The sequence below is a fragment of the Hypanus sabinus genome (assembly GCF_030144855.1).
Source record: "Hypanus sabinus isolate sHypSab1 chromosome X2 unlocalized genomic scaffold, sHypSab1.hap1 SUPER_X2_unloc_2, whole genome shotgun sequence".
Lineage (NCBI taxonomy): Eukaryota > Metazoa > Chordata > Chondrichthyes > Myliobatiformes > Dasyatidae > Hypanus > Hypanus sabinus.
In genome coordinates, this window is record NW_026778990.1 from 425,114 (window position 1) to 451,818 (window position 26,705).

At 42.7% G+C, this 26,705-nt stretch overlaps 2 protein-coding genes across 2 annotated transcripts in view; one reads left to right on the plus strand and one right to left on the minus strand.

Moving 5' to 3' along the window:
* Positions 1–26,705, minus strand: part of LOC132385773 (zinc finger protein 135-like) — a 901,933-nt gene that overhangs the window by 424,192 nt on the left and 451,036 nt on the right. The window lies entirely within an intron of this gene.
* LOC132385771 (zinc-binding protein A33-like) lies at positions 1,170–23,072 on the plus strand. The gene is made up of 6 exons (XM_059957994.1): positions 1,170–1,662; positions 2,309–2,404; positions 2,815–3,048; positions 4,841–4,863; positions 4,951–5,069; positions 22,298–23,072. Exons 1-6 carry the CDS (start codon positions 1,252–1,254, stop codon positions 22,849–22,851), a joined length of 1,437 nt encoding a protein of 478 aa, XP_059813977.1. The 5' UTR covers positions 1,170–1,251; the 3' UTR covers positions 22,852–23,072.

Here is a 26,705-nt window from a genome sequence, read left to right on the forward strand (position 1 = left end):
CCGAGGGGAGGGGCTGGCAACTGGGCTGCACCCAGGGAGAACGTCTGAAAGGTCTCGGCGTGGACCAGTCTCTTCCTGGGCAGGTCGACCAGTAGGCTGTGAGCTGGCAAAAAATCCGCACCCAGAAGCGGTTGGGCTATGGTGGCCAGTGTGAAGTCCCACGTGAACTGGCTGGAGCCGAACTGTAGCTGCACCTGACGGATGCCATAGGTCCTTACTGTGCTGCCGTTCACGGCCCTCAGGGGGGGACCCAGTGCCCTGCTACGGGTGTCGTAACTCGTCGGAGGTAAGACGCTGATCTCGGCACCGGTGTCGACCAAAAAGTGGCGTCCTGAACGCTTGTCCCACACATACAGGAGGCTATCCCGATGGACAGCCGGCGTAACCATCAGCGGCGGCTGGCCCTGGCGTTTCCCGGGAACTTGCAGGACGGGCGATAACGGCGGGCTTCTGCGCCCCACCGCTGGTGGTAGAAGCACCATTGTTCGTTGGGCTCCCCACCCCTGCCCCTGGTGTTAGCGGGCTCTGCGGCCGGGCCTGGACTGGTTTGCTGCTGGGAGCGTGGCCGGGTGATCTGTGCGATGGACGCCCCACTCACCTTCTTGACGTTCCACAGCAAGTCCGCCCAGGCTGCCACCGCCGGGGGTCACTGAAATCCGCGTCGGACAGCAGCAGGCGTATGTCCTCGGGCAGCTGCTCCAGGAATGCCTGCTCCAACATGAGGCAGGGTGTGTGTTCGTCGGCCAGAGACAACATCTCATTCTTTAAAGCCGATGTAGGTCTGTCTTCCAAGCCATCCAGGTGCAGTAAACGGGCAGCCCGCTCGCGCGGTGAGAGTCCGAAAGTCCTTAGGAGCAGGGCTTTGAATTCCGTGTACTTGCCGTCTGTCGGGGGCGACTGTACGAACTCCGCGACCTGGGCCGCTGTGTCCTGGTCGAGGGAGCTCACCGCGTAATAGTAACGGATGTCCTCTGAGGTGATCTGCCGAACGTGGAATTGGGCTTCTGCTTGCTGGAACCATAGGTGAGGTCGTTGTGTCCAGATACCAGGCGGTTTCAACGCCACCTCTGAACAGAGGTCATTTCTGGTCAAAAAAATCGTTTGGACCGTCGGGGTCACCAATTGTCACCAGCAGCAGAATGTTCATTCCCCGAGTCTGCAGCGCGCGTAGTGGACAATCGCGGTACTGCAGGGGATCAGCAGCTCCCCGAAAGTGAAAGCATTCTGAATCAGGAAGTGCCGGGAGTTAACATGGCTTCGAAAGGACTGGCCGAGAGTTTGAGCGAGGAGGTAATTTGTCCCATCTGCCTGGATTTCTTCACCCATCCGGTTATACTGGAGTGCGGACACAACTTCTGCCGCTCTTGTATCACACAGTATTGGGAAAGGGAGCAGAGAAACTCCTGCCCGGAATGTAGAGCGCGGTTTGCTGATCGCACCCTCAGGGTGAATCGGGCCTTAGCAAATCTGGCTGAAAAATTTCGAAATCTAAACCTGAATCCGAAAGGGAAGGAAAGTAAACTTCACTGCGAGGAGCATGAGGAAGAACTGAAGCTGTTTTGTGAAACGGACAAAACACTGATCTGTGTGATCTGTGCAGCTGCGCAGGAACACCGAGAGCATCGATTTGTGCTGATTGAAGAAGCCGTTAAAAACTATAAGGTAAAAACTAACGTTAATTTAACACAAAACCCCTCCCCACAACTCTCCCTCCAACAGCCCAGACCCACCCCTCCTCACATCTCTCCCTCTAACAGCCCAGACCCACCCCTCCCCACAACTCTCCGCGCTCTGTAAGGATCGCCCATTACGTACTGTATCGCCCTGATCCACTCGCTCCTCCACACTGATCTCCCTCCTGGCACCGCCACCTGCAAGCAGGACAAGTGCTACACCTGACTCCTAACCTCCCCCCTCGTCACCATTCAGGGCCGCAAACAGCCCAGTTCCTCCCGTTTTTTTCCATGGTCGATTGTCCTCTCGTATTAGATTCCTTCTTCTCCAGCCCATTACCTCTTCCACCTGTCCCCTCTCATCTTCTCACTTCATCACCCTCCCCCACGTCCCCCTTCACGTTGTCTCCCCTGTCAGCTGGTTCTCATCCCTAATATTTTTATTCTGGCTCCTGTCCCATTCCTTCCCAGTCCTAATGAAGGGTTTCATCCCGAAGCACCGACTGTTTATTTCCCCTGAATAGAAGCTGCCTGACTCACTGAGTTCCTCCGGCATTTTGTGTGATAATCGGGTTTGATCACCTGTTTCTTTTGATGCATCTTTATTTCTATTTCCTTCATTCTCTGACTTCCAGGATCAGCTAAAATCTTCCTTAGACTCTCTCACAAAAAAGAAATCAGACTTCCAGGAAAAGGAGCAGCAACAGAAAGAGAAGATTTCCGGAGTTCGGGTGAGGATTCCTGAGCGGAATTTCTGATATTACTGTCGAGCTTTGCTCCCTTTAATGCAGAATAACTGAGTATCGCAGCTCCAGTGACTTGGGTTAGATCCTGACCTCTGCTGCTGTCTGTGTGGAGTTTGCATGCTCCCCCTGTGACCACGAGAGATTCCGACACATCCCAAGGACATGCCGGATGAATGGCTAATTACTGTTAACCCTGTGAAGGTGGGGAGGGTGTGCATGAATCAGTTGGGAGTTTATGGGTCAATAAGTGAGTGTAGGTTTCAGGAAAATGTGAGTGAATGGTGTTGACGCGAATGCTTTCAGAAGTAGCATGAACTCCAATAGACCGAACTGAAAGACAAAAGGAAACAGAGCACAGCAATGCAGTATATTAATCTTCACCTTTCATTCGACAGGAACAGTCATACAGCCTTCAGTCTCACGTCAGATCCCAGTTTGCTGAACTGCGCCAGATTATCACTGAGAAAGAGCAGAGCTTACTCAGGGATCTCAGGGAAGAGGAGAAGAGGATTCTCAATACAATGCAGAAAAATCTTCTAGCTCTTCAAGAGAATAAAAGGATTATTCAGGAGGAAATCACTAAGTTAAAGGAGCAGATGGATCAAAAAGACAATGTGATATTTCTCAAGGTGAGGGATTCTATTTCAATTTGCTTCTGTCAAAGGGCACTAAATGAACAGTGGTATATTTGAAATAAACACAGCACAGCGGCCAATTCTAACAAATCAATTGCCGCTGCTGGTGTCCTCACACAAGCTGTTTTACCTGCATGATGCGCCCTCCCATCACTCCAATAATTACATTTCAAATTGTCCAAGATACGCTTTCAGTCCTTCATTAGCTCAATACAATCTTGAAGCGATGAAACTTCAGGGTAATTCATTGTAAAGTAAGCTGCAACACAGCGGCCAAGAACAGAATGACATCCGCCCGTCCCCAACTCAAAACTGCCCAGAACAAAATACAGATGCGTAACTTTTCCCCTTTGCTTTTACCATGTCCCCACTCACGTGACGAGTTACCATAATAAACACGTAACACAGAATACAATGCAGACAGAAAACAGACGTGTTGCTCCTACACACAGCATTTACAAATGGCAGTAAACTGTTTCTCACCAGACAATTGATGCAACTATTCAGGGTTGTTGTTGTCCCATAATAATAAAATTATGAAGGAATTGGACACGCTTGAGGCAGGAAGCATGTTCCCACTGAAGAGTGAGTCCAGAACTAGAGGCCACAGTTTAAGAACAAGGGGTAGGCCATTTAGAACAGTGATGCGGAAAAAAAAAAATCACCCAGAAAGTGGTGCCTATGTGGAATGCTCTGCCTCAGAAGGCAGTGGAGGCCAAGTCTCTGGATACTTTCAAGAGAGAGTTAGATAGAGCTCTTATAGATAGCGGGGTCAAGGGAATTGGGGAGAGGGCAGGAACGGGGTACTGATTGTGTATGAGCAGCCATGATCACGGTGAATGATGGTGCTGGCTATAAGGGCCGAATGGCCTACTCCTGCACCTATTATCTATTGTCCCATAACTGGACTTCCACAACTTCTGTACATCCCAGGACTGAATGCAAATTTCTCTGAAATTATCTACTCCGATCATAACACAGAGCTGCTGACTGTTTCCTTAATTACCGCATTAAATATCCTCTAAAACTCCCATTAACACCCAGTTCCAGTCATAGGCTGTGAGTGTGTCTGGTGCGGCTGGTGTGAGGGTCTCTCTGTCAATCAGTGAGAACAAAGACTTATCATCCATATCCGGTTTCCATCAGATTACGGAAACTTTCACTGTCTCTTTATTTTCTGGATATATTTTGCATGGTATTCTATCCCATTCTCTATCATAAACAGGCTATTAGTTCCATCTTCTATCAGTTTCGCTGCTTCACAATCCTCCTGCCACCTGCTCACCACAACCAGCAACAGTGCCCGAAAGCTCTGGCCCCTCACGTGTTTACCCAGCCTCCCCATTACATTCAATCTCTGCTGTTCCATTTCATCCACTCCTGTGGCACTGAGTTCCACATCCTCTTCACTAAATTTCTTGTAGAATTTATTAAAATCCATCTGGAATTACATCTCCCCACAAGTCTCCCCATAAATAGAGGTACTTCCTCCACCCGCACACAATCACCTAGATCACTGATCTTAAATTCCTCCATCCTATCAGCCTGACGTCATATCCATTTGATAATGCACAGCCAGTCCTGTCTTCCCTGTAAGTTTCATCCTCTCAGGAATGGTCTGACATTCAGAACCTTTCCCTGTATTTTACCCCATGGTTCTGTATTGTCCGTGTGTCTGAGTGACTGTGGGAGTGGGAATTTTCAACACCTTGTAATGATATGGATGAAATTCAAGATGTGGACAGTAAGTCCAAGTCTAATCAGATTTGTGTTTTATTTATTTCAGGAGGAAGCTCGTCGGAACAGGAGGTAGGACAGGCTCTTTACTGAAACCCTGAATGGATTTGTAAAATAGTTCAGAATAGCAATTTATAACCAGCAGTTTAATATTTACAGGATTAACGACGATGTCCAGGAATTGGCAGTGACAGATGAGAACCTACCGGTTGAAAAATTGGATTACCTCTATTTGTTGAACACAATGCTGAGAGAAACGCTTGATCCTAGTAATCGAGGTAAAACTTACAAAGATTCATTTCTCCTTGTTTATGAAGCTCAATTTAGTTCCAATTTGAGGCAAAGATTGTCTCTAATAGTGGGCTGAAGGGGAACTGAAGTTTATTCCACGTCAACCCCACCAAATGAGAGGCATCACTGTCACATGGTCAGCTGGAGATGTCAGACCCCTGGACACACCAGCACAGGGTCGCAATGCAACCAATACACGGGACTGTCAAATGAACCACTGTGTTCCAATCCCAGGCAAATGCACTAACACAGCAGGACATGAGTTAGGATCTATCAGAGGAACTAGGAATTTAATTCTGACGATAATATTGTAGGGAATAAAAACAGGTATCAGTGTGGTGACAGGGATTGCCAGGAAAATACACAAGTCCTTCATGTGCCCTGTGAGTGCAGACTCTGACTGACACAGGTCTTCCCGCTTCCGGATCAGCAACTCTCACTGTTGTTAGAGGCAGAAGAGGGGAGTGGTCGTGATCGGGGACTGAATCGCCAGGGGAACAGACAGGAGAATCTATTGATGTGAACGGGACACCCGAATGGTATGTTGCCTCCTGGGTGCCAGGGTCAGGGATGCCTCGAATCGTATCTGCAGCATTTTAGCGAGGGAGGGAAAAGAGCCAGATATCTTGGTAAATTTGTGACAATGACATTGGAAGTAAAAGCAATTAGGTCCTTAAAATAGAATTTGGAGAGCTTGGTTGAAAGCTCAGAAGCAGTACCCCCAGGGTAGTAATTTCTGGATTGCTGCCTGTGCCACGTGCTGGTGAGGGTAGAAACAGGATAATTTGACAGATAAACATGGCAGAGAAGATGGTGCTGGGGACAGGGATTCAGGTTCTTGGATCATCGGGATCTGTTCTGGTGGAGGAATGACCTGCTCAAAAGGGATGGGTCGCACCTCGACCGAAGGAGAATAATATTCACACAGAGAGGTTTTATTGAGCTGTTGGGTAGTGTCTGAACTAATTTGGTGGGGTGGAGGGGGTTGGAAGTGGAGTGAAGGGATAGGACTGATGGTTAAAATGCAAAGATAGCATACAGTCAGACTGTCAGATAGGGCGGACAGGTGCGAAGAGAAAGTTGCAGCCAGCAGGGTGAGTATCAGTGCATTAGGGATGCAGAATTAAAAAGAGTCTCAGATACAGAACACAAAGCGTTATATCTCAATGCATGGAGTATGAGAAACACGGTGGATGATCTTGTTGCACTATTACCGATTGTCAGGTATGATGTTGTGGCCATCACAGAATCGTGGCTGAAGGATGGTTGTAGTTGGGAGCTGAATGTTCACGGTTACACAATGTATCGGAGGAAGGAAGGAAGGCCGATGGGGTGGTGTGGCTCTGCTGGTAAATCAGCAGCTAGATGTGACATAGGATTAGAAGATGTTGAATCCTTGTGGGTTGAGGTAAGGAACTGCAAAAGTAAAAATGACCCTGACAGCAGTCACAGATTACAACTGGAAACAGAAAAGGCTGATGAAAAGGATAATGTTACGATAATCATGGGAGATTTCAACATGCAGGGCAATTGGGAAAATCAGTTTGATAAAGGATCTCAAGGGAGTGAGTTTGTTGAATGCAATGTGATGGCTTTCTAGAGCAGTTTGTCGTTGAGCCTACTCGGGGAACAGCTCTACTGGATTGGGTGTTATGTATTGAACCAGAGGTGAGTAGTTAAAAGAAACCTTAGGAAGCAGAGCTCACAACATGACCGAGTTCAACTTGAAATCTGAGAAGGAGAAAATGAAGTCTGACATTGTAGTATTTCAGAGGAGTAAAAGAAATTACAGTGGTCTGAGAGAGGAGTTGGCTAAAGCTAATTGGAAGGAGATGCTGGCAGGGATGAGAGCAGAGCAGAAATGGTGTCAGTTTCTGTAAAAATGAGAAAGGTGAAGGATAGATGTATTCCAAAAATAAATAAATACTCAAATGGCAAAATAGTAAAACCGTGGCTGACAAGGGAAGACAAGTTAATGTAAAGGCAAAAGATAGGGAATACAATTAAGCAAAAATTAGTAGGAAGATAGAGGATTGAGAAGCTTTTAAATATCTACATGAGGAACTAAAAGAATGTTTGGGAGGGGAAAAATAAACAAGAAATTGATTTGAATTGAATTGACTTTATTACTTAAATCCTTCATATACATGAGGAGTAAAAATCTTTACGTTATATCTCCATCTAACTGAAATTTGCAATTTATAGTAATTTATGATGAATAATATGTACAACAGGCTGATTAATATAACATAGAAATTCTGTTGTCTCAACATGAGTTAAGCAATCTGATGGCCTGGTTGAAGAAGCTGTCCCGGAGACTGTTGCTTCTGGCTTTTATGCTGTGGAACTGTATCCCGGATGGTAGCAACTGGTACAGTTTGTGGCTGGGGTGACTCTGGTATCCAATGATCCTTCAGGCCCTTTTTACACACCTGTCTTTGTAAAACAAGTTAGCAAACAATATCAAATTGTTTTTCAAGTACTGTAAAAAAATAAAACAGAGATGAGGGTAGATATAGGACCGCTAGAAAATGAGGCTGGATATATAATAACACAGGATAAAGAGATGGCGGAGAAACCAAAAATTTTGCACCAGTCTTCACTGTGGATGATACGAGCACTGTGCCCGGTGTTGAAGGATGCGAGGGAAGAGAAGTGAGTGCAGTTACTGTTACAAGGGAGAAGGTGCTCAAAAAGCTGAAAGACCGAAAGGTACATAAGTCACCCGGACCAGATGAACTGCACCCTAGTGTTCTGAAAGTGGTCGCAGTAGAAATTATGGAGGCATTTCAAATGATCTTTCAAAAATCACTGGACCCTGGCATGGTGCCAGAGAACTGAAAAATGGCAAATGTCACTTAACTCTTTAAGTAAGGAGGAAGGCAGCAGAAAGGAAACCAGTTAGCCTCACCTCTGTGGTTGGGAAGAAATTGGAGTCAGTTGTTAAGTATGAGGTTACGGAATACTTGATGACACTGGACAAGATAGGACAAGTCATCATGGCTTCGTTAGGGAATATCCTGCCTATCAAACCTGTTGGGATTCTTTGAGGAGATTAGAAGCAGGATAGATAAAGGGGATGCAGTGGATGTTGTATATTTGGAATCTCGGAAGGCCTTTGACAAGGTGCCACACATGAAGCTGGTACCCAGGTTAAGAGGACATGGTATTACAGAAAAGTTACAGACATGGTTAGAACATTGGCTGATTGGTAGGAAAGAGAAAGGGATCCTCTTCTGGTTGGCTGCCTATTGACTCGTGTTCCACAGGGGTCAGTGTTGGGCCACCATTTTATGCTGTATATCAAGATTTAGCTGATTGAATAGATCATAAGATATATGAGCAGAAGTAGGCCATTCAGCCCATCGATTCTGCTCCACCATTCAGTCATGGGCAGATCCAGTTCTTCAGTAAACCCCACTCCCCTGCTTTCACCCCGTACCCTTTGATGCCCTGGCTAATCAAGAACCTATCTATCTCTGCCTTAAATATGACTTGGCCTTAAGAGCCACTTGTGGCAACCAATTCCACAGATTTTCCACACACTGACTAAAGTAATTTATCCACATCTCAGTTCTAAAAGGACGTCCTTCAATCCTGAATTCATACCCCCTTGTACTAGAGTAGATGGCTTTGTTTCCATGTTTGCAGATGATACGAAGATTGGTGGAGCTGGTAGTGTTGAGGAAACTGTTAGGCTGGACAAGGACTTGAATGAGGAGAATGGGAAGGAAAGTGGCAAGTGATATATAATGTTGGAAAATTCATGGTCATGCATTGTGGTCGTCAAAATAATGTGCAGACTTTTTTTCAGATGTGGAGAAAACCCAAAAAACTGAGATGTAAATGGACTTAGCAGTCGTTCTGCAGAACACACGAAAGGTTAATTTGCAGATAGAGTCAGTGGAGAGGAAGGCAAAACCAACGTTGGCTTCAATTCAATAGCAGTGATGTGATGCTGAGGCTTTATAAAGCACTGGTGAAGCCTCACCTTTAGTATTGTGAACAATTTTGGGCTCCTCGTCAAAGGAAAGATGTGCTGGCATTGCAGAAGGTTCATTTCATAAGGATGATTCCAGGAATGAAAGGGTTATCATACGAGGAACGTTTGATAGCTCTGTCTCTGTACTCGCTGGAATTTAGAAAGATGAGGGGGGATCTCATTGAAACCTTTCGAATGTTGAAAGGCCTAGACAGAGTAGATGTGGAAAGGATGTTTCCCATGGCGGTGGAGATCAGGGCAACAGGGCATAGCCTTGAGATGGAGGGGCATCTATTTAAAACACATGTGAACAAATTTGAGCCAGCGGCTGGTGAATTTGTGGAACTTGTGTGTATTTAAGGCAGAGCTTGATAGGTTCTAGATTGGACACAGCATCAAAGGTTACGTGGAGAAGACCAGGGAGTGGGGCTGAGGAGGGAAAAAAAGGATCAGCCATGATTGAATGGCGGAGCAGACTCGATGGGCAAATGGCCTAATTCTGCTCCTATGTCTCATGGTGATCAGACCACTACATTGAAGCATTGTGAGAATGAGCTCGGACACACCAACAAGCATTGACATGGGTCAAGATTTCATCTCGGGCTCGGGAGAAGCACACACAGCATAACCGGCCTGGCAAAGCTCCCTCACACACATACACAGGAAGGACTGGCAGATTGTAGTCAGAGCCTCAGCAATGTTCGTTGTTATTTCCCTCAGCAAACTGGAAACCTGTCTCTTCAGAGAAAGTCATTTATTCATTTAAACAACTCAATCACGTGTGACACATTGTCAACACACACCAGACATGTGATGAAACACTGTAACATACAAATTCTTCAATGTGCACACTCTCCTTCGATGTGTATACACACCACACGGATATTTACCGCAATCAATACACACACACACACACACGATATACTATCAGAGTGTGACACACGGCCACAGAAACAGGCACAAATTCCCATTTAGGATTGAAACCTGCCGTCCTTACCCAGTCTGTCTGTTCTGTGTCACTGAGCTGCCATCTGACGAGACGTCACATCAACACTTCACAGACAGACTCCGGGGTGAGATTCCTCAGGAGGATGATCTGGGAGGGTTTGACGGATGTTGAACTCACGGCCCACTTCATCAATCTGCAAGACTAAGATGTCTTCTTGAGCATGGCCCGTTTGTGTGTGTTCCCCCCCCCATCCCTCTAACCATTTCCCATCTGTGTCCCTGCCCAAATTTATTTTAATATATTTTATTTTTACCTGTTTGAATAGCGTCTGAGGGCAAATTCCATTCACCAACCTCCCTCACTTTGAGAATATTACCCGATAGACCACTCAGAAAAATTTCCCGTCTCACCTTCAATCTGAGCCCTCTGGTTCTGTACTCCCTTTTCTTGGAAAAATAAACGTTATTTAAGGTCCTCAGAATTATTTACCTCAATAAGGAGTCATCCCTGAAAATCCTGCACAACAGCTGAATAGCCCAAGCTAACCCACTCTCTGCTTTTAACCCAAGCCCCCTGTAGCGTTCTCGCTCGGGTGTAATGAAACGCCGAATGAAACGCCGAGATAAACCGTAGGCAATGAAACACGGTCGCAGTAAGATTAACCACTTACTGTTCACTCTTCACATTAACGTATGGTGAAAACTGTTGACAAAACAACACAAGATTGATACAGTATTTGTTCCCTTCTTGATAGTACATTTACATTGTAAATACTTGTAAAAGTAAACTACAACTACATTGCATTAAAGTGCAGCATACAGTCAGAATCCACCTTCGCCATGGACCGCTTTAAATACAGTTCAACACAAACTATCCGCAACTCTTTAACTAACGAAAACATAAACCTTATCGGCCGTCGTTACTTCTAACGGGATCGGCGTTAACATTTTAATTCAATTATTAACTTACAGCGTTGAACTCACTGTGATTTCTAATGCTTACATACTAATTCTTGCTCGGGTCTGCCTCATGCGAGGCCCCGCCCTTGCGTTCATCCCAAACCGGTATTTTCCCACAAGACGCGACGAAACCGGATGTGACGTCATCGCATGCCGATATATTTTACAGGCAATGAATATACTTTAAACAATTCTAATTCTAACTAGAAAATACTGACAAATGAATTACTAAGCGAAAATATTATAAACTAAATAACTGCCATAAAGTCAACACACCCCCAGTCCTGGTAACATCCTCCTGAAGCCTCCTGTCCAGTGTAATGACATCCTCCCCATATTCGGGAACCGAAAATGCAGACAATACTCCAAGTGTGGTCTATCATCGACATCAAAGTCCTTGCTTAAGTTCATGTGGACAGTGTGGAATAGGCTGATGAATACACGACCGAAGGTGTTTTTTTGGGACAAGAAAGGCGGCGTGGGAGCTAACTTCTGAAGGAAGGCAGTTTTTAAAAAAAGTAACTTCACGTACAAGCACGATAAGACTGCGCAGGACAGCGAGGAGAGTTTAAAAAGATGACCACCCTATACAGCGGGCAGCGGAGTGGGTGGCAGCAGAGTGTAGGGCTTTGGCTCAACGGGCTTAGGCGGTAACGGGAAGAGGCGAGAGCGAGGCACCGACTCTTTTTCTCCCCTTGGCAAATCGGCCCGTCGGACGGGGGAATAGCAGGGCACATTAGCTAACGGTTTAAAATGTTTGTGTGTTTGGCGAAGTAAGTGGGTGAGTAGACCTATCTTTCTTTCTTTCATTCCTGTAGAATTAGGTAGTATATCTGCAGGGTTAGCGCTTTGTTCAGGGTGTCAGATGCGGGAATCCTGGGAGACCTCCAGCCTCCCTGATAGCCACATCTGCACCAGGTGAACCGAGATTCAGCTCCTCGGAGACCGTGTTAGAGATCTGGAGCTGCAGCTTGATGACCTACTGCTTATTAGAGAAAATGAAGAGGTGGTAGACAGGAGCTACAGGGAGGTAGTCATCCCTAGGCTACAGGGGTCAGAAAACTGGATGACTGGCAGGAGAGTGAAGGGAAATGCCCGGATAGTGGAGAGCACCCCTGTGGCTGCCCCCCTCAGCAACAAGTATATCGTTTCGGATGCTGTTGAGGGGGATGACCTGACAGGGGACGGCCACAGTGACCGGGTCTCTGGCACTGAGCCCGGCGCTGTTGTGCAGGAGGGAAGGAGGGAGATGAATAATGCGGCAGTCATAGGGGATTCCATAGTCAGGGGAACCGACAGGAGATTCTGTGAGCCTGATAGAGATACCCGCATGGTGTGCTGCCTCCCAGGTGCCAGGGTACGGGATGTCTCGCATCGGGTCCAGAATATTCGGAAGGGAGAGGGCGAGCAGCCAGCTGTCTTGGTACATGTTGGTACCAATGACATAGAGAGGAAAAGGGAGGAGGTCCTGAAGAGAGATTTCCGGGAGTTAGGGATGAAGCTGAGAAGCAGGACCTCCAGGGTAGTAATCTCAGGATTGCTACCTGTGCCATGTGCTAGCGAGGGCAAGAATAGTAGGATCAGGCAGATGAATGCGTGGCTGAGAGACTGGGCTTCACATTCTTGGATCATTGGAATCTCTTTAGGGGGAAGTATTAACTGTTCAAAAAGGACGGGTTACACCTGAGCCCGACGGGGATCAACATCTTCGCGGGAATGTTTAATAGAGCTGTTCGGGAGGGTTTAAAGTAATTTGGCGGGGGATGGTATACCGGAATGATAGAGCGGAGGAGGGGAAAAATAAATCTAAGATAGTGAGCAGTAAAGATGTCAGGAAGGACAGGCAGGTGATGGGGCAAATTTGCAGCCACTGAGATGAGTTGCAGGGCAATCAGAACAAAAAGTACCAAATACTGGACTTAAGGTGTTATACTTAAATACACACAGCATAAGGAAGAAGGTGGGTGATCTTGTCGTACAGCTACAGATTGGCAGGTATAATTTTGTGGCCATCACTGAGACGTGGCTAAAGGATGCATGTTTCTGAAAGCTGAACGTCCAAGGATACACGGTGTATCGGAAGGATAGGCAGGTAGGCAGAGGGGGTGGCGTGGCTATATTGGTAAGAAATGATATTACATCATTAGAAAGAGGTGACATAGGATCGGAAGAATCTTTATTGGGTTGAGCTAAGAAATCGCAGGGGTAAAAGGAACCTGATGGCAGTTATCTACAGGCCTCCAAACAGCTACAGTGAGGTGGACTACAAATTACACCAGGAAATAGAAAAGGCTTGCCAGAAGGGCAGTGTTATGATAATTGTGGGGGAGTTTAACATGTGAGTGGATTGGGAAAATCAGATCGACACTGGATCTCAAGAGAGAGAATTTGTAGAATGTCTACGAGATGGTTTTTCAGAACAGCTTGTTGTTGAGCCCACCAGGGGATCAGAGCTACCGGATTGGATATTGTGCAATGACCCAGAGGTGATTAGAGAGATGGAGGTGAAGGAACCGTTAGGAGACAGTGATCGTAACATGATGGAGTTCACTGTGAAACTTGAGAAAGGGAAGCCGAAATCCGATGTGTCGGTATTGCAGTGGAGTAAAGGAAATTACAGTGGCATGAGAGAGGAATTGGCCAAATTTGACTAGAATGGGACACTAGCGAGAGGACGGCAGAGCAGCAGTGGCTGGAGTTTATGCATGATGTGAGGAATGTGCAAGACAGATATATTCCAAAAAAGAAGAAATTTTCGAAATGAAAAAGGATGCGACCTTGGCTGACAAGAGAAGTCAAAGCCAAAATAAAAGTAAAGGAGAGAGCATTCAAGGAAGCAAAAATTAGTGGGAAGTCAGACGATTGGGAAGTTTTTAAAAGCTTACAAAAGGAAACTAAGAAGGCGATTAAGAGGGAAAACATGAACTATGAAAGGAAGCTAGCAAATAATATCAAAGAAGATACTAAAAGCTTTTTCAAGTATATAAAGAGTAAAAAAAAACAGGTCAGAGTGGATATAGGACTGATAGAAAATGATGCTGGAGAAATTGTAATGGGAGATAAGGAGATGGCTGGGGAACTGAACGAGTATTTGCATCAGTCCTCACTGAGGAAGATATCAGCAGTATACCGGACACTCAAGGGTGTCAGGGAAGAGAAGTGTGCGCAGTCACAATTACGACAGAGAAAGTACTCAGGAAGCTGAATAGTCTCAGGGTAGATAAATCTCCAGAACCAGATGGAATGCACCCTTGTATTTTGAAGGAAGTAGCTGTGGAGATCGCGGAGGCATTAGCAATGATCATTCAACAATCAATAGACACTGGCATGGTTTCGGAGGAGTGGAAGATTGTAAATGCCACTTTGGAATTTAAGAAAGGGGCAAGGAAGCAAAAAGTAAATTATAGACCTGTTAGCTCGACATCGGTGGTTGGGAAGTTGTTGGAGTCAATTTTCAAGGATGAGGTTACCGAGTATCTGTAGGCCTATGACGTGATAGGCCAAACTCAGCAATGGTTTCCTTAAAGGAAAATCCTGCCAGAGAAACCCGTTGAAATTTTCTGAGGAGATTACAAGTAGGCTAGACAAGGGAGATGCAGTGGATGTTGTGCATTTGGATTTCCAGAAGGCTTTTGACAAAGTGCCGCACAAGAGGCCGCTAAACAAGATAAGAGCCCATGGAATTACAGGAAATTTACATAAGTGTATAGAGCGTTGGCTGATTGGTCAGGGATTCCATTCTGGTTGTTTGCCAGTTACCAGTGGTGTTTTACGTTGTATATCAACGATTTGGATTATGGAATAGATGGCTTTGAGGCTAAGTTTGCTGATGATACAAAGATCGGTGGAGGGCCGGTAGTGCTGAGGAAACAGAGAGTCTGCAGAGAGACTTGGATAGTTTGGGAGAATCGGCAAAGAAGTGGCAAATGAAATACAATGTCGAAAAGTGTATGATCATGCACGTTGGTGGAGGAAATAAACGGGCAGACTATTATTTAAATGGAGAGAGATTTCAAAGTTCTGAGATGCAATGGGACTTGGGAGTGCTCGTGCAGGATACCCTTAAGGTTAACGTCCAGGCTGAGTCGGTGGTGAAGAAGGGGAATGCAATGTTGGCATTCATTTCTAGAGGAACAAGAGCAGGGATGTGATGTTGAGGCTCTATAAGGAACTGGAAAGACCTCACTTGGAATACTGTGTGCAGTTTTGGGCTCCTTATTTATGAAAGGATGTTCTGACATTGGAGAGGGTTCAGAGAAGATTCACGAGAATGATTCCTGGAATAAGAGTGTTAACATGTGAGGAATGTTTGACCGCTCTTGGACTGTACTCCGTGGAGTTTAGAATGAGGGGGAACCTCACAGAAACATTTCGAATGTTAAAAGGCATGGACAGAGTGGATGTGGCAAAGTTGTTTCCCATGGTGGGGGAGACTAGTACGAGAGAGCATGACTTAAGGATTGAAGGGAGCCCATTCAGAAGGGAGATGCGAAGATATTTTTTTATTTTTTAGGGTGGTGAATCTGTGAATTTCTTGCGGCAGTGGAATCCAAGTCATTGGATGTATTTAAGAGAGATTGATAGGTATGTGAGTAGCCAGGGCATCAAAGGTCATGGTGAGAAGCTGGGGGAGTGGGACTAAATGGGAGAATAGATCAGCTCATGATAAAATGGCGGAACAGATTCGAAGGACTGAATGGCCGGCTTCTGTTGCTTTGTGTTATGGTCTTATTTGAATGCACCAGTATACGTAATAAGGAACTTGCATCACAGGTAGAGTTTGGCAGGTACAATCTTAGGCAGGTACGACTTTGGTCAAAGGAATAAAGACATAGACAATTCTGTAAACAGGGCGAAATTCAAAAATCAGAGGTGCAAAGGGATTTGGGTGTCCTTGTGCAGGATTCCCTGAAGGTTAACTTGCAGTTTGTGTCAGTGGTAAGATTGGCAAACTCAATGTTTGCTTTCATTTCGAGAGGATTAGAGTACAAGAGCAAGGATGTAATTCTGAGGTTTTATAAGGCATTGGTCAGACCACACTTGGATTATTGTGAGCAGTTTTGGGTCCCTTCTATCGGAAAACATGTACTGGCATTGGAAGGGGTCCGGAAGATTCACAAGAATGATTCCAGGAATGAAACAGTTAACATATGAGGAGTGTTTGATGATTCTGGGCCTGTACTCACCGGAGTTTAAAAGAATGGCTGATTTATTATCCCTCTCAACCCTATTCTCTCGCTTCCTCCCCGTAACTTTTGAGACTCTGACTAATCAAGAAGTTTAGTTATTAACTTCTGCCTTAAAAATCAAACAGGAGAAAATCTGCAGATGCTGGTAATCCAAGCTACACAGGTCCTGATGAAGGGTCTCGCCAGATCTCTCTGACACCTGTCTGGAGAGAGTTGATGTTGGGAGGATGTGGGTGGGTCGAGAACGGTAAGCACAGCCTCCGACTATAGGGATGTCCAGTTAGGACAGAGATGAGGAGGAATTCCTTTATCCACAGGATAGTGAATCTGCCACAGGCAGCTGTGGAGGCCAAATAATTGAGTATATTGAAAGCGGAGTAAAACACACAAATTGTTTGGCGGGGATGTCACGTGATGACGTGGGATCGAGACGCGGATATCCAGATGTCCCGTAAAAAAAAACCTAATAAATTAATGCTTAAGTGAAGAAAAGTTTGTAAATATTTCCTAAAAACTACGTCCAAACTACTCAGGATTTTCATTAGAGATGCCTCCTAAACAGACAAGGAAGAAAACTATTGCTTTGAAGATAGTGCAAATTGAGCCGGCCACCATGAAGAAGCCTCGGACTCAAGTGCATCTCAATCCGGCGAAACAGAACAGAAATCGCCCGCAGCATCAATCGTCTCCAAGATGCAACAACAGGAACTGCGAGTGCGCGCAGGAAAGTGCATGCGCAAACATGAGCATAATGAACTACAATCCCAGCTACCAGTGGAAGCGGAAGTGACAATGAATACGGGATGGATTCGGATTCTCTGGAACATCCAGATGAAGATGAGGAGGTAAAAGAATAACAACAGGAAGAGATTGGAGGTGGAAGATATTCTGGACACATAAGAGTTCCTTCGTTGATGCAAATAATGCATGAATTAAAAAAAATAAAAATAATACAAGAATATATTAAAAATATGAAGGCTATGTTTGATAAGATGGTGAGAAAACAGGAGAAAATACTCAAGAAAGTTACAAACCTGGAAGAAACAACGGGAGACACTATTGAGAGAGTGAAGAAAATGGAAGATAATACATCAGAAAGAAAACGACTGTTGGAAAAAATAGACGTGCTTGAAAATTTTAGTGGACGAAATAAAATTAAAATTGCGGGTCTTAAAGAAGGGATAGAGGGAGAGGATCCAACAAATTTTTTTGAAAAATGGATCCCGGAAAATTTGGAAATGGAAGAAGGAACCCAGTTGATTGAAATCGAAACCGTCCACAGAGCTGTAAGATCAAAACCCACGACGAATCTTGATAAAATACTTAAGATATCAAGAAAAATGAGCCATTTATGATAGAAGTGAAAGCAGTTCTTCTCTATCCTGATATAATTTATGACCTTTCGAAGAGAAAGAAGAAATTTAAGCCAGCGAAAAATGTTTTATGGGAAATGGTTATAAATTTATATTGCGCCACCCTGCAGCACTGATATTTTTTTTGGATGACGGAAAAAGAAGATTTTTTTACTGATCATCGGGATGCAGAGGAGTTTGCACAAGTACTCCCAAATATTCACTGGACACAGTAAATATTTATAAGTGAAACAGATTAAAGATGAAGACAGGGACACTGAAGTGAGTTGATGAACATTAAGGACGGAAGAATATTTAAATATACTTTTAATTATATGATACAGGGGGAGATACGTAAAAAATTTGAGAAAAATTAATCGCGAATAGAATGTTAAAATAATTCCCCAAGATACTATGAGAGTTGAAATATAGTGTATTATTATAGACTGGAGTAACCACGTTAAAAATAATGACTAATTTACAGATTGTTTTAAGTTTTAATGTTAATGGGCTTAATGGACCGGTGAAAAGAAAAAGAATTTTAACATACATTAAGAAAATGCAAATAGATATAGCTTTTATACAAGAAACACATTTAACAGAGATAGAACATCGGAAATTAAAGAGAGATTGGGTCGGAAATGTTATAGCAGATTGACTTAATTCAAAAGCGAGATGGGTTGCAATTTTGGTCAACAAAATTTTACAAATTAAAATACAAGATGTATTAATTGATTCTGCGGGAAGATATGTAATTATACATTGTCAAAGCTTTTCAGAACTATGGACTCTTATGAAAATTTATGCACCAAATGAAAACGATGTAAAATTTATACAGGAGGATTTTTTTTTGAATTTGGCTGACGCACACGATAAAATATTAATAGGTGGAGAATTTAACTTTTGTCTAGACCCAGTTTTAGATAGGTCAACAAAGGTTGCTACAAAACCAAAAGTAGCAAAATTAACTTTATCATTGATGAAAGATTTAAATTTGATTGATAAATGGAGAAGAATTAACCCAAGAGAAAGAGATTATTCATTTTATTCAAATAGACATAATACTTATTCAAGGATAGATTTTTTTCTTACGATCAGAGAATATTCAAGACAGAGTGAAAAATATGGAATATAAAGCAAGAATATTGTCAGATCATTCCCCCTTGATAATGACAATGATAATGATGGATAAGGAGGAATCGATTTAAAGATGGAGATTTAATTCAATATTATTAAAACTTCAAGATTTTTGTGATTTTATGAAAAAACAGTTTCAAGTTTTTTTAGATACAAACTCAAATTCAGTTGATGATAAATTTATATTATGGGAAGCGATGAAGGCATATTTGAGAGGCCAGATAATAAGTTATACTTCTAAAATTAAGAAGGAATATATGGTAGAAATAGATCAATTGGAAAAAGAGATTACAAAATTAGAAAAAGAATCTCAAAGATATATGACAAAAGAAAAATAAAGATAACGTGTAAATAAGAAACTACAATATAGTACACTTCAGACATACCGCACAGGAAAAAAAAGCAATTATGAGAACTAAACAAAGATATTATGAACTTGGTGAAAGATCACACAAGATACTTGCTTGGCAGTTAAAAACAGACCAGGCTTCCAAAACGATAAATGCAATTGGAACAACTGTAAATAAAATTATTTATAAACCTTTATAAACTTAATTTTTTTTATTCTGAATTATATCAATCAAAATCACAAAATGATATTGTTGAGATAGAAAGGTTTTTTTCACAAATAACTCTCCCAAAATTGAATTTGGAAGAATAGAAGGGATCAGATGTGCCTTTTACATTAAAGGAGGTCGAAGAAGCTTTAGGATCACTTCAGAGTAATAAATCTCCAGGAGAAGATGGTTTTTCGCCTGGTTTACAAAAATAAATATTTATTAATTCCTCCTTTTATGGAGCTAACACACCAAGCAGAAAGAATGCATAAACTTCCAGAACCTTTTTCGACAGCTACTTTAATTGTATTGCCAAAAAAAGACACAGATCTTTTAAAACCAACATTACATAGACCTATTTCTTTTTTGTATACGGATTATAAAATAATAGCAAAGATTTTATCTAACAGATTATCTAAATACTTACCAAAATTAATACACATGGACCAAACAGTATTTATTAAAAATAGACAATCGGCAGATAATGTAACTCGGTTACTTAACATAATTCATTTGGCACAAAAGAGGGAAGAACTAAGCAGTTCTTAGTTGCTTTGGATGCAGAAAAAGCATTTGATAGATTGGAATGGGATTTTTTATCTAAGGTATTGGAAAAATATGGATTAGGAGTATATTTTATAAAATTGGATTAAAACCTTAAATACTAACCCCAAAGCTAAAGTGGTGACAAATGGCCAAATTTCAACATAATTTCAGTTAACACGGTCAAGTAGACAAGGTTGTCCATTATCGCCTGCTTTACTTGCGTTGGCGATAGAACCATTAGATGAATTAATTAGAACTGACTCAGATATTATGGGTTTCAGAGTTAATCTGGAGGAATATAAGATTAGCTTATTTGCTGTTGATGTTCTGATTTATCTAACTAACCCATTACATTCGTTGCGTAAATTATCTTCTAGATTGGCAGAATATGGGAAAATATCAGGGTACAAAATAAATTGGGATAAAAGTGAAATTCTTCCACTTAATAAAGGAGATTATAGTCAATGTTGATTAATAACTCTATTTAGATGGCCAATAAATGGTATAAATATTTAGGTAAAATAGTTGATAATGATATAATGAACTTATATAAATTTAATTATTTGCCATTATTGAAAAAAAATCAAAAAAGGAATATATTCCCTAGATTACAATATTTATTTCAAACATTACCAATACAATCATCACAGAAACTTTTTCAAGAGTTAAATAAATGTGTGAGGAAATTCCTTTGGAAAGGTAAGATGTCAAGAACATCAGTGGAAATATTGACATGGAAGTTTGACCTAGGAGGGTTACAATTACCAAATTTTAAGAATTATTACAAAGCAAATCAACTTAGATTTACTGCATCTTTTCTTGATAAAGATAAGCCAGCATGGATTAGAATAGAATTAGACATAATAGGAGAAAATATACCAGAAGATTTTATATATAAATGGGAATCTAAATGGATACTGGAAAAGAAAGAATCTCCTATATTAAAACATTTGATTGATGTATGGAATAAGATAAATGTTGATGATGAGATAAAGAAATATTAATTAGGAAAGAGACCTTTAATTCAAAATAAACGTATCCCTTTTACAATGGATAATCAACTTTTATATAACTGGTTTCACAAAGGGATTAGATATATAGGAGACTGTTTTGAAGGAGGTATATTAATGTCATTTGACCAATTAAAGAATAAATATAAAATATCAAATAACACTCTTTTCTGTTATTTCCAATTAAGGACTTATTTAAGAGATAAACTGGGTCAAACAATGTAATTGCTGAAACCTAATGAAATAGTATCTTTATTTCATAAAGGAAAACTTTAAAAAGTATTTCTGGTATGTATAATTTGATTCAAAAACAGGCAATTAAACAAGGAATTCATAAGTCAAGACAAAAATGGGTAACTGATTTGAATATTAAAATTGATGAAACAAGTTGGTCCAGATTATGTCTTGACAGTATGACAAATACAATAAATGTTCGACTAAGATTAGTACAATATAACTTTTTACATCAAATATATATTACACCACAAAAAATAAATAGATTAAACTCAAATTTACCTGATCAATGTTTTCGATGTAATCAAGAAATTGGTAATTTTTTACACTCTACTTGGTCTTGTTCTAAAATTCAACCTTTTGGGGCAAATTTAAGAGTTTTACTGGAACAAATTATTCAAATACAACTTCCACACAATCCAATATTGTTTTTACTAAGCGATATTGAAGGGATAAAATCAAAATCCAAATTCAATAAATATCAGAAAGAATTCATAAAAATTTCATTGGCAGTAGCCAAAAAGGCTATCGCAGTTACTTGGAAATCGGATTCATACTTAAGTATAGATCGTAGGAAGAATGAAATTTTTAGCTGCATTCCACTTGAAAAAAATACTTATAATTTAAGAGATAAATATGAAATATTTCTGAAATTTGGCGCCCTTATTTACAAAAAGTAGGATTAAATATATAGGTGCTCCGAAGATAAAATTATTGGTTATCTTGGGAAAGAAAGAAATATATATATATTAAAGCTATTATGAACTCCATGGAGCATGTGGGGATCTTCCGATATCCAGGCATTCTTTCTTTATTTCCTTATTTTTTCTTCTTTTTTTTCTATCGGGAAGTTGGGGTGAGGGGAAAGGGTATTTTTTTTCCTTTCTTTAACCTATTTGAAAATTCAATTAAAAAAAAATGTTGGCGTAACAGCAGGCCTGGAAGTTTCTATGGAAAAGAGTAAACAGTCGACGGTTCAGACTAAAACCCTTCGTCAGGACCTGTGTTGCTTAAGGTTTCCTGCAAATTCATCCCCTGTCCTAATGAGGGTCTGCGGGGGATGGGGTTGTGGGAAAGGGGACGAAGTCATCCTCTTCTGCCATCTTTGCCCCCTCCAGATTCAGTTCACCCAGGGGCTTTCAGACCCCTCCCTCTCCTGGTTCAATCTGCCATTCAGCACCCCTCCCCCGATCCCCGGGGCCGCGCAGTCCGAGTCTCCCCCCGATTCCCTGGGGCCGCGCTGCCCGAATCTCGCTTCAATCCCCGGGGACTCTCTAATTCTCTGCTTCTCCCCGCCCAGTCTCTGTCACCCTGGATGTGGAAACGGCGAATCCGCTGCTCGAGGTGTCTGAGGATCGGAAGAGTGTGAGACGGACCTGGACCTGGAGGAATCTCCCTGACACCGGGAAGAGATTCACATACCGGCCTTGTGTGCTGGGATCGAAGGGATTCACATCGGGGAGACATTCCTGGGAGGTGGAGGTGACGGGGATTCGGGACTGGTGGCTGGGAGTCGCCTCAGAGTCTGTGAAGAGGAAGGGACGGGTCAGACTGAGACCGGAGACCGGATTCTGGGTCATCGGGCGGGATGGAGACGTGTTACATCGGGATTATGACGTGGACCGTGGTCTCCCCTCCCCCGAGTCCCGTCTCGCTGCCGGTCCCATCCCCGGGAGGGTGGGAGTTTATTTCAGTTACGAGTCCGGGACAGTTTCATTTTACAACGCGGAGACCAAGTCCCATCTCCACACCTTCACAGGGAATAAATTCACGGGAAAACTTTATCCTCTCTTCGCGAGCTGGGATGTAAATCAATGGCTGAGAATCTGCTCCGGTTCCGCTCCGGGTCTGTAAACGGGTCGGGTCCCGGGACCGGCGTCAGGAGTAAAGTCCCTGTAAATATAAATGTGCGGAGAGTGCAGCTAAATACGTGGCTAAGGAGATGGTGCAGGAGGGAGGGCTTCATGTTTCTGGACAATTGGGCTTTGTTCCCGGGAAGGTGGGACCTGTTCCGACGGGACGGTTTGCCCCTTAACTGCAGGGGGACTAACATCCTTGCAGGTAGATTTGCTAGTGCTGCTGGGGTGGGGGGGGGGTAAAAAAGATTTGCAGAGGGAGGGGAACCCGAGTGTTAGAGCGGATAGTGAGGTGGAGGAGGATAAAGGTCATGCGAGGACTGCATGTACAGACAGAAATCAAAGATTTGTACATTAGGTTGTAAATTGATTTTCAGAGCTTTAAAAACTGTAGAATATTTTGGATAGTCTCTCCTTTGTTAAATATAACAGTGAACAATTTTAAATTGAATTAAACACTGATTGGCACATATCGAAGAAGAATTGTCCATCTTCATTAACAAATGTCATATTACGTTGAAAGGATGAAAGGGGGAGGAGTGGCATTACTAGTCAGGGAAAATATCACAGCTGTGCGTAGACAGGACAGACCGGAGGGTTGTCTACAGAGGCCATATGGGTGGAGCTGAGGAACGGGAAAGGTGTGACCACACTAATAGGGGTGTATTATAGACCGCCCAATAGTCAGAGAGAATTGGAGGAGCAAATCTGTATAAAGATATTAGTCCAATGTAAGAAACAGGAAGTTGTAATAGTAGGGGATTTTAACTTTCCTCATATTGACTGCGACTCCCAAACTGTCAAAAGGCTAGATGGCTTGGAGTTTGTGAAATGTTTTCAGGAAAGTTTTCTAAATCAATATATAGAGGTACCTACGAGAGAGGATGCAATACTTGATCGCCTATTAGGAAACCAGACAGGTCAGGTGACAGAAGTATGTGCAGGCGAACATTTTGGGTCCAGTGACCATAATGACATTAGTTTCAAGTTAATTACGGATCAGGATAGGTCTGGTCCTCGAGTTGAGGTTCTAAATTGTAGAAGGACCAATTTTCTGAAATGAAAAAGGATCTAGGGAGGGTGGATTGCGATATTTTTTTTCTGGCGAGGATGTGTTCAGTAAGTGGAAGGCCTTCAAAGGTGAAATTTTGAGAGTGCAGTTTGCATGTTCCTGCCAGGGTTAAAGGCAAAGTTAACAGGAACCTTGGTTTGCAAGGGATATTGGTGATCTGGTTAAGAAAAAGAGAGAGGTGTATAGCAGGTATAGGCAACAAAGAACAAATGAATTACTTGAAGAGTGTAGAAAACGTAAGAAAATACTAAAGAAGGAAATCAGGAAGGAAAAAAAGAAGACATGAGGTGGCTTTGGCAGATAATGTGAAGGTAAACCCGAGGGGTTTCTACAAGTATATTAAGCGTAAAAGGATAGTAAGGGACAAAATCGGTCCCCTAGAAGATCCGAGTGGTCGTCTATGTGTGGGGCCTTATGAGGTGGCGGAGATCTTAAACAGTTTCTTTGCATCAGTATTTACTCAGGAAACTGGCATAGTGTATATGGAAGGAAGGGAAACAAGCAGTGGTGTCATGGAACATTTGTAGATTAAAGAGGAGGAGGTGTTTGCTGCCTTACAGCACATAAAGGTAGATAAATCCCCCGGGCCTGACTTTATATTTCCTCGGACCTTAAGCGAGACTAGTGTAGAATTTGCAGGGGCCCTGGCAGAAATATTTAAAATGTCCTCAGTTACAGGTGCAGTGCCGGATTGGGGGGTAGCTCATGTTATTCTGTTGTTTAAAAAAGGTTCCAATAGTAAACCAGTTAACTACAGGCCAGTGAGCCTGACATCAGTAGTAGATAAATTATTGGAAGATCTCCTGAGAGATCGGATATACAAGTATTTGGATAGCCAACGGCTGATTAAGGATAGTCACTATGGCTTTCTGCGTGGTAGATCGTGTTTAACAAATCTTATAGAATTTTTCGAACAGGTTGCCAAGAAAGTAGAAGAAGGAAAGGCTGTGGATGTTGTCTACATGAACTTTAGTAAGGCCTTTGACAAGGTCCCACATGTGAGGTTAGTTCACAAGGTTCAGACACTAGGTATCCATGGAGAGGTTGTTAACTGAATTCGAAATTGGCTGTGTGGGAGAAGACAGAGAGTGGTAGTGGATGATTGCTTCTCAGTCCGGAGGCCTGTGACTAGTGGTGTGCCTCAGGGATCTGTGCTGGGGCTATTGTTGTTTGTTGTCTATATCAATGATATAGATGTGGTCAATTGGATCAGCAATTGTGCTGATGACTCCAAGATTGGAGGCGTTGTGGACAGCGAGGAGGCTTTCAATGCTTGCCGAGGGATCTGGACCAACTAGAAAAATGGACCAGGAAATGACAGATGGAATTTAATGCAGACAAGCGTGAGGTGATACATTTTGGAAGGACAAACCAAGGTAGGACATAGACAGTAAATGGTAGGGCACTGAGGAGTGCGGAGAAGCAAAGGGATCTGGGAGTTTTAAGAATAAAATGGATAGATACATGGATGGGTGAGGTCTGGAGGGTTACGGACTGGGTGCAGGTCAATGGGACGAGCGGAATAAAGTTTCCGCACAGACTAGAAGCGCTAAATGGCCTGTTTTCTGTGCTGTAGTGTTCTAAGGTTCTATGGAGTGAAATAAACACCAGATGAGAATTATTGATTGATTAATTTTAACTCGTTCACCGCGTTCATCAGCCGAACAGAAACACCGGGGATTCAGAAGCAGCAGCGGGCGGTGGGTCCTGAGATCCCCCGGCTCCTAAAGTCCACCCGTAATGAGACAGGTTAAATGGGATAAGTGGGGGTGGTGCTGACCGGAAAAGACAGTGCAGATTGTTCATTAAATTCATCAGCCATTTCTTTGTCCCCCATTACTACTTCACCAGCATCATTTTCCAGTGGTCTAGTGTCAACTCTCATCTCCCTTTCACTCATCATGTAACTGAAAACTAAACTTTTTTTTCGTATTCTGATTTATATTATTGGCCAGTTTGCCCTCATATTTCGTCTTGACCATTCTTACGGCTTTTTTGTTGCATTTTGTTGGATTTTAAGAGCATTCCAATAATCTAACATCCCACTCACCTTTGGTACCTTACATGCCATTTCCTTCGATTTAACATAGTCCTTAACTTCTCTTGTCAGCCATTGATTCCTTCCCCTGCCATTTGAGAACTTTTACTGTGGGACCTGCCTGTCCGGCACCAGCTACCTCAGTTCAGCCACCATCCCCGCAGAATCCTCCTCCAATTCACTGGGGCAAGAACTTCTCTCATGCATCTGTAATTCCCTTTATTCCATTGCGAGACTGATACATGTGACTTAGGCTTCTCCCTCTCAAAGTGCAGTGTGAATTCAATTATATTATGAACACTGCTTCCAATGGGTTCCTTCATTTTAAGCTCCCGAATAAGATCAGGGTTATTAAACAACACCCAGTCCTTTCCCCAAGTGGGTTCAAACACAAGCTGCTCTACAACTGAAAACTGCATTTGATTTTTCTTCAGCCTTACACACTTCACATTGAAATAGTATGTGTTTCGACAGTTTCATAATGACAAAATATACACGACTCAGAATGAAGTTTTCCAATGAGATACAAGGCATAATTAAGCATAGTGTGGGCATTTCTAAGTCGAGTCAATATCATTCCTTACCTTGTTTTAAGCCCTTCTTCTATAAACCTATAAATCCACTCCAATAAAACACTTTTTCACCACTCTTTCCAAAATATAACTCAAGCGTTTGATTACCACACATTCCATAAGTTTTCATAAATGAGACATTCACCATATAGGCCCTTAACTAGAAGGAT